Source organism: Trachemys scripta, chromosome 4 (genome assembly GCF_013100865.1).
Source record: "Trachemys scripta elegans isolate TJP31775 chromosome 4, CAS_Tse_1.0, whole genome shotgun sequence".
Lineage (NCBI taxonomy): Eukaryota > Metazoa > Chordata > Testudines > Emydidae > Trachemys > Trachemys scripta.
In genome coordinates, this window is record NC_048301.1 from 138516701 (window position 1) to 138533151 (window position 16451).

General features: G+C 52.8%; 1 protein-coding gene across 1 annotated transcript in view; it reads right to left on the bottom strand.

The window, feature by feature from the left end:
* The window catches only part of ELAPOR1 (endosome-lysosome associated apoptosis and autophagy regulator 1), an 82136-nt gene extending 65867 nt beyond the window's left edge, over positions 1 to 16269 (bottom strand). Inside the window, exon 1 of the mRNA XM_034768834.1 lies at positions 16088 to 16269. Within this exon, the coding sequence (XP_034624725.1) occupies positions 16088 to 16234 (147 nt within the window). The 5' untranslated portion in view covers positions 16235 to 16269. The remainder of the gene's footprint in view (positions 1 to 16087) is intronic.
* Between the last annotated feature and the right edge of the window lie 182 nt (positions 16270 to 16451).

The window sequence follows — 16451 nt, forward strand, 5'->3', positions numbered from 1 at the left end:
CTGCGGAGACCTTTCCCAAGCCGAAGCAGAGTGTTCACCTTGTTCATGTCAGTTTCAGGCTTCTCCCCACAGGGCTGTGAAGAAAAGCTGTGAAGATGTACAAGAATTGGAAAAGCACTGAGGCACTGCTCTGCCTGCAGACTCAGGCAGCGAGCCTGGCACCTGGCAAAGCTGGCTCCGTTGGGAAGTTTGTCTTCACAGGTCTAGTGGCTCAAATCTTTGTCCAGATTAGACAGCAGTTGACGACGCCTGCCTGGGACAGAGCCCTGCACACCTCACCAAGTGGCATTTTCAGACCTGGAAAGGCTGGTTTTAGAGTGCAGGGACCATGAGTGAGCAGATCCCACCCTGCTCTCCTCCCCAGCCCAGGGAGCAGAGAGGTGCGGGAGCAGCTGGTATGGCTGAGTGCCAGGCTAGCTGATGTTGAGCTGTTCAGCTATGCAGACGTGTCTAATGAGCTGGGGTGGTTTATGAGCCACAAGATGCTGAATCTGCTCTATGCAAAAGCACCAGCTGAGTGATGTATAAACCACATTCATCCGGGCTTTAGAGAGCTGCTATGCCTAGCGTCCCAGGGATCACACCTCCTCTGGACACGGGGCACCACGCTGCCAGCTCCCCCACTGTGCACGTGTCTGGCACGCCCAGCTGGGGCAGGCTCTGTGCTCTCTGAACACCAGGGTAGCGGGCCTTGCAGCGAGATAAGACCAGGGGGAGCCTCTCAATCCCCCCCGTCCCCGCACCTGTAAGGGGGCTGGGTGTAACGTGACCCTGCTGCTGCCAACTCCTTGTGGCAGGGTCCAGGTGGTCCCATGGCCACTAAAGGGCCACGCTCTATAGGTGAACAAACCCCGCCCCAGGGAGGGGGGTATACTGATATCCATCTTTCAGGATGTACAGCCCCCATCTCCCCACAAGTTGCCACCCCACTCCCAGTCCCCTTGCCGCAGGCAGCACACCTCACCCCCGCCAGCCAGTCTCTGAACAGCCCTGCTACTCTGTTTGTGCCAAGAGTCCCTGCCCCACAGCTGCTGTTGCCTTCATGAGCCACCCTCCCCCTTCCAATTCCAGCAGGAAGGGGGCAGGGAGCAGCACCTGGCGGCAGGGGAAGGTGGGGCAGAGAAAGAAGGTCGATCGGCCCCAGGTTTGCCCAGATTGCCTGCTGAGGCAAATGTTAGCTCCCTGGCCCAGAGCCCACAGAAGCCTCCTCTACAAGCTGCAAAGCTGGCCTTTCCCAGGGGAGCAAAACACTTCAGAACCTGCCCGTGTGGGAAGGGTTAATGGCATCTGCTGTATGTAGCTGAGCAAACACGCAGGGAGCCTGGGAAGTGCCAGGTGGGAGAGCTCACTGCTCACACTCACCCTCCTGGAGCAAACACCCTCCCTGCAATGGAGGGACCAGTGGGGCAGACGGACACTTTCACACCAGCTGCAGAGCAGAACAATTCTCTGGAGTCAAAGTCCAAACTCTGCATGGACCAGCCCTGCCCCCACATTCCCAACGGAACCCCCACCCGACGCCCACTTCCCAGCATACAGCGCAATTCCCCCAGGGGCCCATCTAACCTGAGCACTGCAGCACAGGGGTGGGCAAACTATGGCCGGTGGGCTGCGTCTAGCCTTTCAGACCTTTTAATCCGGCCCTCGAGCTCCCGCAGGTGAGCAGGGTCGGGGCTTGCCCTGCTCCACACAGCTCCCAGGAAGCAGCGGCATGTCCCCCCTTCAGTTCCTATGTGTAGGGGCAGCCAGGGGACTTTGCACGCTGCTCCCGCTCTAAGCGCTGGCTCTACAGCTCCCATTGGCCAGGAACTGCGGCCAATGGGAGCTGCAGGGGCAGCACCTGCATATGGGGCAGTGCGCATAGGAGCTGGAGGGCGGACATGCTGCTGCTTCCGGGAGCTGCTTGAGGTAAGCGCCGCCCAGAGCCTGCACCTCTGACCTCCTGTGCCCAACCCCCCTGCCCCAGCCTTGATCCACCTCCTGCCCTCCAAACCCCTCGGTGCCAGCCTCGAGCACCCTCCTGCATCACAAACCCCTCATCCCCGCCCCCCCCCCGAACCCACACCCCCAGCCCAGAGCCCAAACCCCCTCCCATAGCCCAACCCCCTGCCTCAGCCTGGACCCCCTTCCATACTCCCAACCCTTTTGCTCCACCCGCAGCCCCCTCCCGCACCCCAAACCCCTAATTTCTGACCCCACCCCAGAGCCTGCACCCTCAGCTGGAGCCCTCTCCCCCTCCCACATCCCAACCCCTAATTCCATGAGCATTCATCACCTGCCATACACTTTCCATACCCAGGTGTGGCTCTCTGGCCAAAAAGTTTGCCCACCCCTGCTGTAGCATCTGAGCCCCACAATCGTTACTGCATTACATGCTGTGGGGTGGGGCAGGGCACAGCTTGGGACTGAGGCCTTTAGCCTGTCCTGCGTACATGCCTAGGCTCTTGAATTCGGGGGCTGTGACAGGGAGCCAGTGTAGGAAGGTCCATCCAGACTGGAAGTTACCCTGCCAGCTCCAGGGCAGAGGTGCTCAAGGTCACAGGAAGAGTCTGTGGCAGAGCAGTGAAACGAAGCCCAGGCTGGCCCTGAGCACTCCTCTCACTCCCTCAGACAGGCAGAATCCTGCACCGCCCCATGGATCAATGTTAGACAAGCTCATTCTTTGTACAGAGTCCCGTACATCCTCTGCCTAGGAGATAGACAAGCAGCTACCCAACACCAAGGAAACTCACCTGCACCACTCGCGCAGTCCCACTGGGCCTGCTGAGTGCTGGAATCCAGCATCAGGAAGGAGCCTTGTGCCAACACAACAGCCCCAGCCAGCAGAGACAGCATGCTCAGCCCCCAGGACAGGGCTCAGCAGCCACCTAGGCCTGCTCTCCCTGAGGTAAAATGGGGGTTTTTCAACCCACGCCAGCACCCCCCTGGAGACAGGCAGTTGTGCTTAACACAAGTTAACTGGCAGGTAGTTCTGCAGAAAAGGACCTGGGGATTACAGTGGATGAGAAGCTGGATATGAGTCAGCAGTGTGCCCTTGTTGCCAAGAAGGCTAATGGCATATTGGGCTGCATTAGTAGAAGCATTGACAGCAGATCGAGGGACGTGATTATTCCCCTCTATTCAGCACTGGTGAGGCCTCATCTGGAGTATTGCGTCCAGTTTTGGGCCCCAGACTACAGAAAGGATGTGGACAAATTGGAGACAGTCAGGCGGAGGGCAATGAAAATGATCAGGGGGCTGGGGCACATGACTTAAAAGGAGAGGCGGAGGGAAATGGGGTTATTTAGTCTGCAGAAGAGAAGAGTGAGGGGGGTTTGATAGCTGCTTTCAACTACCTGAAGGGGGGTTCCAAAGAGGATGGAGCTCAGCTTCTCTCAGTGGTGGCAGATGACAGAACAAGGAGCAATGGTCCCAAGTTGCAGTGGGGAAGGTCTAGGTTGGATATTAGGAAAAACTGTTTTACTAGGAGGATGGTGAAGCACTGGAATGGGTTACCTAGGGAGGTGGTGGAATCTCCTTCCTTAGAGGTATTTAAGGTCAGGCTTGACGAAGCCCTGACTGGGATGATTTAGTTGGGGATTGGTCCTGCTTTGAACAGGGCATTGGACTAGATAACCTCCTGAGGTCCCTTCCAACCCTGATAGTCTATGATTCCACATACAAACCTTCTCCTAGCACAGACAGTTGCTGAAGGCACCTGGCCCCCCAGCCCTCTTCTCACTCCGAGGCAGAGCCATGACATCAGTGGGTCATTCGTGACTCACACCAGGGTCGGGGGGCGGGGGGGAGCGGAGGGAGATCAGGCCCTCCAAGGTATGAAGGCAGCAGGCTCCTGGCCCCAATAGACCTTCAGGGAGCTCCCTTGCAGACAGGCTCTGAATATTGGAACCAGGCACGTGGAAAGCTCCAGGTGCTGGGGCCCAGTCTGGTCTGGTCTGGATTGCAGGGGGCAGATGGACCAGGAACTGCCCAAGGCAGGCCAAGTGGGCACATGAAACACCAGGAAGAATTCAGGCCCACTCTCGCTCCCACTCAAGTCATGGGCAACTCTGCCATCGAGGCACTGGGCCAGAATTGGGCCCTTTGCCAGTTACACTGGCTGGAGTTGACTGTGCCGGCTGGATTCGTGTCTTTTCAACAGCAGCAGGGCTCCCAAGGTCCCATCCTGCCCCACCGTGGTCAGAGCACATGGGATCAGGCCCTACGGGCGTGATAAAGCCACAGATGACCCCCCCCTCCGCCACACACACACCCCGATGCTCACAATGGAGATGGGCAGCATGGAATAAAACCTCCCTCCATCAAGCGAGCTCAGCTGGATACCCTCCCTAGGTTCCGTGATGAGAGTTAACAGGGTGTGTGCGCACACATGCATGTCCCCATACGCAGCAGCCAGGCCAATCACAGTCCCCTTGCCCCCCGTCTCCCACTCAGGGCAAGGGACGAGATATGTCAAAGGGCACGTGACACCAGCAGAGTGTTCCAGAAGTGGAGGAAGGAATACATAAAGTGATGCGCCTTGCTAGCCTGTTTTAAAGGGACAGTGCACATCTCACCAAGCTATTCCTTTTGAGACCTACATTGAGAACAGATGGTGAGCTGGGAGACAGGACAATATAACTCCAGAATCTAATCAAGAGGCAATTCAGTTTTGAAGGGGGATCAGCAGGCTGCACCGCAACTTCAGAGCAGGGGACAAATCCCTCCCAGGTTTCTTATGCAAAACCAGGTTGGAATAATACTTCAGTACAAACAGAGCTAATTGATCCCAGGGCTGACCAATGCTTATAAACACTCAAGAAGCGGTGTTTGATTTACATAGGGTCTACAGCCCTGGAGCTGACCAGCCACATCAGTGCTGATACACCCGGGTGGTTCTGTTCAGACTGACAGTGAGGCGCTCCCAGGACTAGGGCAGCCCACTGTGCAGCCCGTGGGCCCTGCAATACAGAGAGCTGACCACAGGTCACAGCAGGCTACAGCCCCAGCTGGTGTTGGGAGATGGAACACTTTCAGGGGATGGATCACTTGGTGACTACCTGTTCTGGTCATCCCCTCTGGGCATCTGGCATTGGCTGCTGTCGACAGACAGGATACTGGGCTAGATGGACTTTTGGTCTGACCCAGTAGGGCTGTTCTTATGGGAGCCCCCACTCAGGCTAAGGTGGAGCACTGCATGCTGGGACCTGTCATCTCTGGAGGCAGCACCTAGGCTGCAGGACTCCCCTGCAATACAATCCAGGGCTTTGGAGCGGAGCCCAGAGCAGCTCCGGAGCAGTGGAGCTGCAGGTTTTTGCCTGGAACTGGAGTGGAGCCAGAGCACAGCTCCAAAGCCCTGATACAATCTGCTCCATTTTATGTCCTCAGGCTCCTGGTGAGTTGCTACTGCAGCCCCAGTTGAGTGCTGCTAGTGTGACCAATGCGAGCATGGCACCATGCTTGGCAGAGCTAAGGAAACTGGCTCCATACAGGACAGGGTTGATGCCTGGCTCCTATGACAAGGGCTTCAACAAGCTTGTCAGGCTGCGAATCACCCTTATTCTGCAGCTGTACCCAGGATCCATCACGCAGCTCTTCATGTGGGAGGATCCAAGTCCACTGCACAATGTTACTACTACCCACCCAGGGCCGGCTTTAGGCCAATTCCACCAATTCCCCCGAATCGGGCCCCGCGCCTAAGAGGGCCCCATGCCCAGTGGCAGGACCGCCGGGGGGGGAGGGGAGAAAGAAGTGGCCTAGAATCCCTTCCCTGGCTAGAGGCTCCTTTTTAATTTTTACTCACCCGGTGGTGCTCCGGGTCTTCGGCGGCACTTCGGCAGTGGGCCCTTCACTCGCTCCGGGTCTTCGGCAGCACTTCGGCAGCAGGTCCTTCAGTGCCGCCGAAGACCCAGAGTGAGTGAAGGACCCACCGCCGAAGACTAGAAGCACCGCCCGGTGAGTACAAGCCCCACGAGTTTTTTTACGTGTTTTTTTTTTTTTAGTCATCCCTGCCGGGGCCCCGTCGAAACTGTTCGAATCGGGCCCCGCACTTCCTAAAGCCGGCCCTGTACCCACCATTCACAGGCCTTCCCATCTCTGGCACTAGTAGCAGATGCAGGATGGGAGCTGCCTTGATTTTCCCACAATGCACTGGTACAAACATGCTTGCACAACATGGCAGGTGCTGACAGGTGTATTGGGAAAAGGTTGGCTGCAAATGTGTCTGATGAGTGCAGCAGTTACATGGCTCTGTCTGTACACAAATGCACCAGAAGCAGACCCAGTAACCAAGCAAAACATCCCCTAGGACAGGGGTTCTCAAACTGGGGGGCGGGACTCCTCAGGGGGTCGCGAGCTGACAACCTCCAGTTCAAACCCCGCTTGTCTCCAGCATTTATTATAATGTGTTAAATATATTAAAAAGGGTGTTTCATTTATTGGGGGCGGGGGGAGTCGCACTCAGAGGCTTGCTATGTGAAAGGGGTCACCAGTAAAAAGAGTGAGACCCACTGCCCTAGGAAAAGAGCAGAGAGGAAGGATGGCTAAAGATCCAGGTTCAATTCCCTGCTCTGCCACCAACTCCCACTTAAGGTGTGCCTATGCTTAAATGCTGCAGCTGCATGTCAGCGTGGCGGCTCACCCCAGAAGGGCTCTCCCTGGGCAGCCAGGTCAATAGCAGAATCCTTCCGTTGACCTAGCGCTGCCTACACCGGGGTTAGGCTGGCATAGCACCCTCTCTCAGGGGGTGGATTTTTCACTCCCCTCAGAAATAGAGCGATGCTGATGTAAGTTTTCAGTGTAGACCAGCCTTCAGCAGGGGGGCTGAGAGCCATTGAACCAAACTGTAAACCCTGGGTATGATTGAAACCACTTCAAGCCAGGCAGTGCGACAGCACCTTCAGTTTCAGCACCTATGTGCTCTTGTGCCTTGATTCCCCATATGAATAATGGCAATCAGAGCACTTTTCTAGCTCACAGGGTTAATGGGGACCAGAGAAACACCTTTGCTGCTGAGCCAGTGATGACTAACATGTTTGCACACACAACAGCATGGGAGATACTGTTCTGCTGGGGTGTCCCCCTGGCTGTGATCAGAACTGTGCTCACTACAGCCGGATTTCAAGTGAGACTGCTCCGAGAAGGGACATTACAAAGAGGGCATGGGCGGGGGGAGGGGCTCACAGCTCAGCCCCAGTCTGCTCCGCTGGCAAGGAATACGTTTTCCTTAACCACCAGCCCCTGTCTCAGCCGGAGCTCAGAGTCAAGCTGGGCTCTTTCCGGCACTCGCATCAACGCCACAGAGCCAACAATCAAGAATGCATAACGAACGCTGCTGCAGATGCCTGAGGAGGAGAGGGACCAGCTCACTCTCCCAGCTCTGCTAGCCCAGGGGGCTGACAGGATTAGAGAGGTGAAAGCTTGCAGTAATCACCAAGTCAGCAGCTCCCACTGACATCCTGAGAACAGACCAGCTGGGGAAGCAGGGGTTGCTTTTACGTGGCCTCTTTGCAGAGTGGAACCTGCAGATCCCTGCTGTCAGTCATTGCCAGCAGGGTTCTACCACCATTGCTCTAACCAGCAGACACAGGATTCTTTGGTCCAAGCCCACTGTAATCAGCTGGGCCTGTGTCCATTATAGGGGCTAGCTTGAGAGACGACTTCCTGGAAAGATTCTTTACATCATCCTGTTACCTAAGTGGCTAAAGCCCTCCAGCCATTCACCCCCAGCCATGGAACTAGTAGTCTCGTTTCATGCTTTTAAACCTAGTACAGGTTGCAACTCATGCAGAATATAGGGTATAAAAACAGGGTCTGATCTAACTTAAATAGGAATGTGGAGGAACAAAACCATTGCAGAGGCAACACTGCCACAGCCTAGCAGCTACAGCCAGTGATTTCTACACAGCTCCTTGCCGTGTTGGACTGGAATAAGATCCATGCACCAAGCAGCTGGCCTCACCTGTGCTGAGGAGCTGTTCTGCAGCCCTTGTGTAGCTGAGGCTGCTGTGTTTGACATCAGGTGACATCCCATGGCTCCCCCAGCTGGCGCCTAATCGGCTGATGCGCTGTCAACATCTATACTCTCGGCTCCTCGAGGAAAGTCCCCTTCCTGCCAGTCACGCTCACTGCATTATTTTTAGAGCTCGTTAAGCTTTACGGCACTGCAGCTTCAGCGTGTAATTGGCTGGGGGGGGGGGGGAGGGTTAGCTTAAGGAACAAAGGACTTCATTGACAATTCATTAAATCTACTGATTGCTACCTACAAATGATCAGGAGAGAGGGAGGCGGTCCTAAGCACTAGGGCAACCTCTGGTATTGACTGGACCACCTCCCACCTCCACGAGGTTAAAACTGAGCACCTCATCTTTCCTCCATGGCCATTACCTTGGATTCCTCCTTCTCCCCACACATCCACATCATCACCAAGCCTTGTGCTGTTTCATCCATGGCCACGCTGCTTGAGCTGAAGCAGGAATGTCTCTACCCAGTAGCAGTAGTAGACTCTTATCAAACAAGTCTGATGGCAAAGTGCAATACTGGCCCCCTGCCTTGATGACTACAACACCCTGCTCCTCTCTGGCCTCCCACGGCCACTCTCACTCCCCTCCAGAACGCTGCTGCCAAACTGCCGTCCTTGCTTGTCAATTCAACACTGATCCCCCTTCCCAATGGAGTCCCTCTACTCCAGTCGTTCAGAGCAGGGATAAGCCAGCAGAAGCTTTGACTGAGGGCCATTTCTAGCCTAACAGCCCCTCAGATGTAGACGTACCTAAGTAACTTTGTGGATCTGGTCTCAAGACTGTAAGTGGGGATCAACCCTGGGATATTCAGGACTAAAACCACCGGCCTTGCCACTTGATCTACCGTAGTAACTCCTAACTGGTAGCAGTAGTAGGCTTTTATCCAGACAGTCCCCCAACCTGAAGCAAATACTCACCAGCAACTACACACCACAAAACAGAAACACTAACTCAAGAACCAACCCCTAAAACAAACCCCGGTGCCAACTCTGTCCGCATATTTATTCAAGGGACACCATCATAGGACCTAACCACATCAGCCACACCATCAAGGGCTCGTTCACCTGCACATCTACCAATGTGATATATGCCATCACGTGCCAGCAATGCCCCTCTGCCATGTACATTGTCCAGTTTGGCCAATCTCTACGCAAAAGAATAAATGGACACAAATCAGACATCAAGAATTGTAACATTCAAAAATCAGTAGAAGTGCACTTCAATCTCCCTGGACACTCAATAACAGGCTTAAAAGTGGCCATTCTTCAACAACAAAACTTCAAAAACAGACTTCAATGAGAAACTGCAGAACTGGAATTAATTTGCAAACTTGACACCATCAAATTAGGCCTGAATAAAGACTAGGAGTGGCTGGGTCACTACAAAAAATAAATTTTCCCTCGTTGATACTCACACCTTCTTGTCAACTGCTAGGAATGGGCCACATCCACGCTAATTGAATTGGCCTCGTTAGCACAGACCCCCCACTTGATAAGGCAACTCCCATCTTTTCATGTGCTGTATATTTATACCTGCCTACTGTATCCTCCACTCCATGCACCTGATGAAGTGGGTTATATCCCATGAAAGCTTATGCCCAAATAAATTTGTTAGTCTCTAAGGTGCCACAAGGACTCCTCATTTTTACTGATACAGACTAACACGGCTACCCCTCTGAAACCTCTTGTGGCTAGTCTCCATAGTGGATGACACATTACATGCATTATGGTAGCACCTAAGAGCCCCAAATCATGCCCCAGACCCCATGGGGCTAGGCACTACGCGCACACAGAACAAATAGATGGTCAGCTCTATGGGGCAGGGACTATCTAAACAGGTAATCTTAGCAAGCGTGCTGCACTGATTGCCCAAAAGCTCCCCTTACCCCATGTATCTAGAAGGTTTGGACAATTCCTTCCCTTGAATGGGTACATTTTGTGGAATAAGTGCCTGCAAATCAAATGACTGACAATGCCACTTGTCACATCAGCAGCCTTTGCCATAAAGCGTTACCATTTTGGGGGGGCAGAGATTTTTTCCTCTCAACCTGTCCAGAAAGGGTGGGTTTTTCCAATCACCTACTTGCCATCAGTATCATGCGCACACCCACAACCTGCCTTGCCAGCTGTGTCCTCTGCAGAGAGTGGTCTGTCTGCGACTCGGAAGCAGAAGGGTGAAAACACTAAAACAGCTTAATTAAAAAGTGGAAAGAAGCCGCTTTGCTGGCTGCATCAAAAGCACCAGCTTTCCTCCACAACCTCAGTTGAAAGAAACATGAGGAATTGCACTCCGACCTCAGTTACTCTACAATACCTCGCTGATGGGCATTATACTGCTGTGAATGCAGAGTGACTGATCAGAATACAGCCCCAAGTTCTCTTGAATTAAAAATGTTCCTCTGGAGAACTCAGATGAAAGACAGAATTTGCTCCAGTTAACCAACCGGACCGCAGAAGAGGTGAATAGATTTTTTTATTCTAAAGATTTAAAGATGTGTCTTTTTTAAAAAAAAATTTTTTCAAAAAAAACTGTACACATCCTCCACCCTCCTAATACACTTGCCACTGTTTTTTCAGTGGTGTAGCCACTTCAAGCAAATATCACTACAACCCCAGAAGGCTTCATCAGCTTGAATTTGTATGCTGCAAATTTTATAACTCAAAATACATGCACCCTAATTCATCACTGGTGTAATTGTATTTAAGTCAGTGGAGTTGCACCAGGGACAGATCCAGGCCAAAGATGCAGCTCTGCTTTATGCAGATGAGTTCAATATAAAATCTAACGGCAAAGCTGCTCATTCCAAACTCCAGGGTAGTAGAAGGCAAATATGACCTTTCCGCTGCCAGGACTTCAGCCATGTTGCTGGGGCCAGGAAAGGCCCGGGCTTCCCTGCACTTGGGTGTGTCAGAAGAAAACTAGATGTTGGCAAAAGTGGTGCCAAGGAAGCTGCCTGAACCCCTCAGTCTGGAAGGCAACCTGGTAGTGAGGTGGCTCCAGGACTTCTACCTATTCCTAGGAGCAAGAGGCATTGCAGAAAAATACAGGAGGGTGGGAACCCTCCCCACTGCGCTAAGAGATAAGCCCAGTGACAACAGGGAGCTGCCATACACCTTAGGGGAGCACTAAGGGTCTGTAACCCCATGCAAGAACATGGATACTCCGATGCTACAGCGTCAAGAGAGAGAAAACAAATTCTTGCCCTAGGAGAATGTTACTTGGGAAGGCAACTTTTCAACAAACCAGTTACCAGGCAAGACCTTTACATTACAGACTTACCGAAAGCTAAGTAATGTGAATTGGAACAGTTAGTTCTACCACACACAACTGTGTCTCTAATTAGTCTGTCGAGAACCGGATCAGAGCAAAGTTGTATTTTGAGAAATGGTGCAAAGAGCACGTATCTGCACAGCTAGTGAAAACTCATCACTGATGTGTCTGAAATACAACATGGAGGCCTGTTGGGGTCCAACATGGGGTCGAGCACACCAGGTGCTAGGTCATACATGATTAGCGATAGAACGACCCATTTGGCATGCAGCTCTGTATAACGGCAGACCCACAGAAAGCGACTCCCTGGCGCAGCAGTTGAACAGCTGTCGCAGTGCAAATGACCAAACGGGTGCACAACTTGTCTGCAAGAGACACAAGGCACACCAAGTCTGAGGTGCTGCTTTACCGAACTCAGGGCGCTGGCAGAAACGTGGGGGCTACACAGAGTCTTCGTCACACAGAGAGAAAAGAAGAGTTGATGATGCACTAATACGGAGTGTTTCTTCAGGTCAGACCCAAAGAGCTCTGTGTAGCTCAAAAGCTTGACTCTTCCACCAACAGAAGTTGGTCCAAAAAAAAAAAAAAAAAAATTATATCGCTTCACCCACCTTAGGGATTCATGGCCACGTGACATAGCTCAGCAAATCCAGCACTGATTTGTCATGAGCAAGTACTACTCCACTCAAACTGCTTACCCCAGTGCCGTTCTGCTCTGCCCTTCCACATCAACAAGGGAAAGGCTACCTGCACCAAAACTCCGACACTAAACAAAGACTCCGATCTCCATCTGGGCAAGCTCACCTGGGTGGGGAGCAGTCTTCTTTCAAGACCATCGCTCGAAGACATGGCACAGCTATGCCCAGATTGAAAAACAGAAATGCTAGCCATTGTAGAAGGACTGCAGGAGGTTTTGTGGATAGGTTAGTGGGCAGAAACTGGTTGAGGTAGAAAGACCATAAACTGCTGGAAGCTGTATAACAGAAGACATTGGCAAGAAGACTTCAGCAAGGGATCAAGCACCGAAGTGTGAAATACAAGCCCAATAACGGGCTTCATGCAGTGCCCCTGCTTTCAGGAACACCTGTATACAGGGAAAGCAAGGAACTGCAGCAGGAGTTTGAAGTAAATACAACTCAAGCACTACCCACTTGCCAGACAGAATCTGACAAGCAGAGACAGAGTGACCCAGCCTCACACCTGCTTGGGAGAATAACTGTAGATGGAGGGCCAAGAGAAAACACTTCTCAGGCACTCCAGCTAGAGGTGAGATTGCCACGTATGCCAATATTCAGTACAGAGGACACTGTGCCACGTCACCACAGCAGGAACCAGAAACAGCATAATCCCCAGTGCCCATCTGGGGATTTGAAGGGTACTGACTGAGCCAGAGATGTGCTATGCTGTCTAGGCACGAATGCTGCCAGCAGAGACCAGGTACCAAGTGTGACATCTGCAATCAAGTGCCAGAGAACCACTGAGAACACGGAGTCCTGACCATCCTTGGTCCCAGGGTGGCACAGCTCTAGCTGCATCGAACAGGAAAGACGACCTCTTATCACAGCCTGCTAGTCAGCTTTTCAAACTGACCTGTTTCGCAACACACCGAGTAGCAAGAGAACATACATTTTAAAGTACCAATAACAGCGCAAGATTAATGAGCTGCTCATATTGACAGTTCTCCAATACACCTGTTCCAGTACTGGTTGTCTAGCCCTTGTCAGACACAGTCAAATGGGTTAGCAGAAGACAGTACAAAGAGCAAAGAACTTGGTAATATTAAAAGCTTCAGTAGGTTCAGGGACCCATCCGTAGCACTGTCAGGTGTCCCGGCACAGCTCACATACTCCTGGGCAGAAGGACAAAACCCTCAGTGCCCACCACTAAGGAGCTCCTTGGGCTACAGGCAATGAACCCTGGCACAGTTACAGGATAGCCGTATGCCAGGAAACTAGACCAGATGTAATACTGTTACAGGAGTGTCAAACGTCCCATCCCCCTTGCAAAAGAGAAGCTGGCCAGCAGCCCGTCAAGCCCCATGGATCCCACCTCCCCCAGCCATAGGTCAGAGCCCCTCCGAGAGCCAGTCCTGAAGCAGGAACAGAAGAACCTGACTAAAAGCAATTGGGACCCTGTTTCTGTTCCTTGAGGACGTTCCGGATGCTGCTGATAGTTGTACACAATCACCAACCAGGAAATCACCCTGGGACAGACCCCCAAGTGGTGCAAGCTGGAGTCAGCAAAGCTATGCCCATTGATACCAGCAGATAATCTGGCCCATCAGCAGAAGCAAACAGGCACCAGAGGACATAACCATCTCAGTAGCCAAACGTGCCACTGAGGGAAGAAGTGCTCCAAGAACAAGCAGTTGTGGGCTCAGAAAGCCAATGAGATTCTGAAGACAGCTGCTTTAGACACATATCCAGCAAACGGCAGACACATCATACTAGGTGATCTGCCCCGGCCTAGAGATCTCCATTGGTGTGTTATTAATTAGCTGCATTCATTTACGGCTGTTATATTTGGTGGGTTTTTTTTTTTTTTTTTTTTTTAAATGAAATGCAAATAAAAGGGGGAAATGTTACAGCAGCCACTGCATCACCAGATCCTGACCTCTGCCATGTGACAGGAATATTACCCTAATAACCCTAACCTCCTCACATTACTAGAACTGGGAAGTCAAGAGCACTCTCTGACCATATGACAAGGATAAAGTTGTCAGAAGCATGAAAAAAATTCATTAGTACAATCTCATAATTTAAAAATATACCGATGTAATATGGCAAAAAGCATCCCTCTCTTCTGGTGAAAAATATAAATACACAGAGAACCTGATCTCAACTTCCACTTAAATCAGAAAAGCCTTGCAATGGGAAAAGGATCAGATCCTGCACGAGACAGCCAGTCTGAGCCCGTGCTGTAATGAAAGCAAGCCTCCAACGGCAAGCCTTCCACCGAGCATATAAAACCTAGTCATCTGTGTGCCTGCGCCGAATCCAAAATGTTCAGAAGGGCCTGAGGAGAAGGCACACAGCTAGGCACAGACACGGTAACATGTTTAGTAAAGGAGAATGTAAAGCCACAGACAAAAAGAGATGGTGACTAGCACAGATATATACTCTACAATGGAGGAGTGAGAGCCCAATCCAAGTCCCCCTGGTCCATGGGGTCCTTCCGCTGGGCTCATTGATTGCACTGGGCATTGGACTGGGCTTTTAAGGAACAGATTGGGGGAGGGGGTGAGAAAGCACTGGAAGAGGGGTATTTCCCCAACAACTCCCTTTACTGTAGGGGCTTGATCCTGCTCCCACTCAGGTCAGTGGAAAGAAACCTCCATTGACCAGAGTGGAGCAAACTCAAGCCATAGGTGTCAAGAAGCAGCTGATAGAAGCTGCTCTCTTTCTAGCAGAGCTTTGACTTTCTCCAGCCTCCTTTCCTTGTACCCTCTTTTTCTTTCTGCCACCCCCACTTTTCAAAGACATTTTTAGATACGAACTAACACACACACACAAAATATCAAATTCCTTCCATTCACCTAGTAGAAAGTTAGGACCCAATTTACAGGCAGCCTGCCACAGTAGAAAGAAGAGACCATTTGCCGGGTGGGATTACAGACAATGGTCAATGAGAAGGAAGAGCACGGGTCGCAGGCAGGGCATAGGGAAGTGCCCCTCTGCTTTTAGCAGGGTAGGGGCAATGCACTCCACTTTCCTGGAACCCCTGATCAGTACCAACAAGGGGGGATATGGAGCAAGAATGACAAGGCCTCAGCACAGTGGGAGCCGAGTGCTGGGCAAAATCTGGCATATAGAAGACCGGGCTGACTCTGTAGAATGGCATTACTCTGCCAGCAGCCACACTCCTTGGGAAACTCCTTCGCCACCTGATTAGGGTTTTGGTCTGGTTCTTGTCTCCATGAACACGGTTCCACTAAGTTCGAATCCCCCAGCAGGCTATTTTTAGGGACATGAGTAAACAGCATGTTTTGCTTCTGCCTTTAGCATTTTTAGTGGGCCGATTCCAGCAGCGGCGCCAGAGAGCCCAAACTGGTAACTCTTTCGAATGATTTTGCAAGGCTATGTCAATTCTAGTGAGGCAGGGCAGCCCTGTGTGCCTCTCCCTCCCCCAAAAACATACAGGAACGAACCGTCAGGTGTGTTCACATAGTTTCTCATCCCATACCACATCTGGCACTTTGCCATGTAGGTATCCAGTCCAGCCTCACCACTGTCTGTCAGGCAGTGGGACCTACAGCCCCAACCCCCTATACAGGGAATACAGCCCCTGTCCCCATATGAGGCATGCAATCACCTCCATAGCACCCCTTGTACTGAACAGGCAGCACCTCTCTCTCAGGCTCCCCTGCCCCTCCATATCCCCCTTATTGCATACAGGCCCCATTGTTACAGCCCCTTCCACTGTCCCATATAGACCCTCACCTTTGTCTCAATGCCACCCCATACAGGATATGGCCTCTAACCCTCAGCCTAGTTCCCTCTCTTCAGCCCCACATGGGGCACACAGCCCCTCATATGGGGCCTACAGCTCTGTTGCCATAGCCCCCAAAGAAGATGCCTTGCTACCCAACCCTCTAGATCACTGCCCGGTCTAGGACAAGCAGACCCCGTCCACAGAGCCCCTCCTTCCTCACCTGTATAGCCCTGATCACCCCTTACAAGACCCCCCTCACCCTGCCGCAGTGCCCGTCTCTAGCACCCCGATGGAGAACTCAGATCCCCCTCCCCAAGACTAGGAGTCACTCCCCCGCCTCCGGTCCCTCCAGCCTGCAGGGCTCCGCCCGGTCCGCACTCCCCTACCTCCTTGCAGGCGTGCAGCTCCCGCTCTTCGCCCCGGCTCCCCTGGATGGCGGCCCCCGCCCAGAGTAGCAGCAGCAGCCTGAGCCCGGCCCGGAGGCGGCGGCAGCAGCAACCTGCGGACGGACGCTGCCGGCCAGCCACAGCCATGGTGCAGCAGCAGCGACCGTGCTGCGAGGCGTCAGCAGGGCTCAGGTGCAGCCACCGCTGGGAGGCAGGAGGACGCCGGAGCCCCGCCCAGCCCCGCCCCCGGCAACCGCCGTCGCGCGCACCTGGGCCACGCACCTGCGGCTCGAAAGATGCGCCCACGCTGCGCGTGCCAAGGCAGCCCCAGCCCCACATGCGCACCGAGCTCGGGTGCAACACG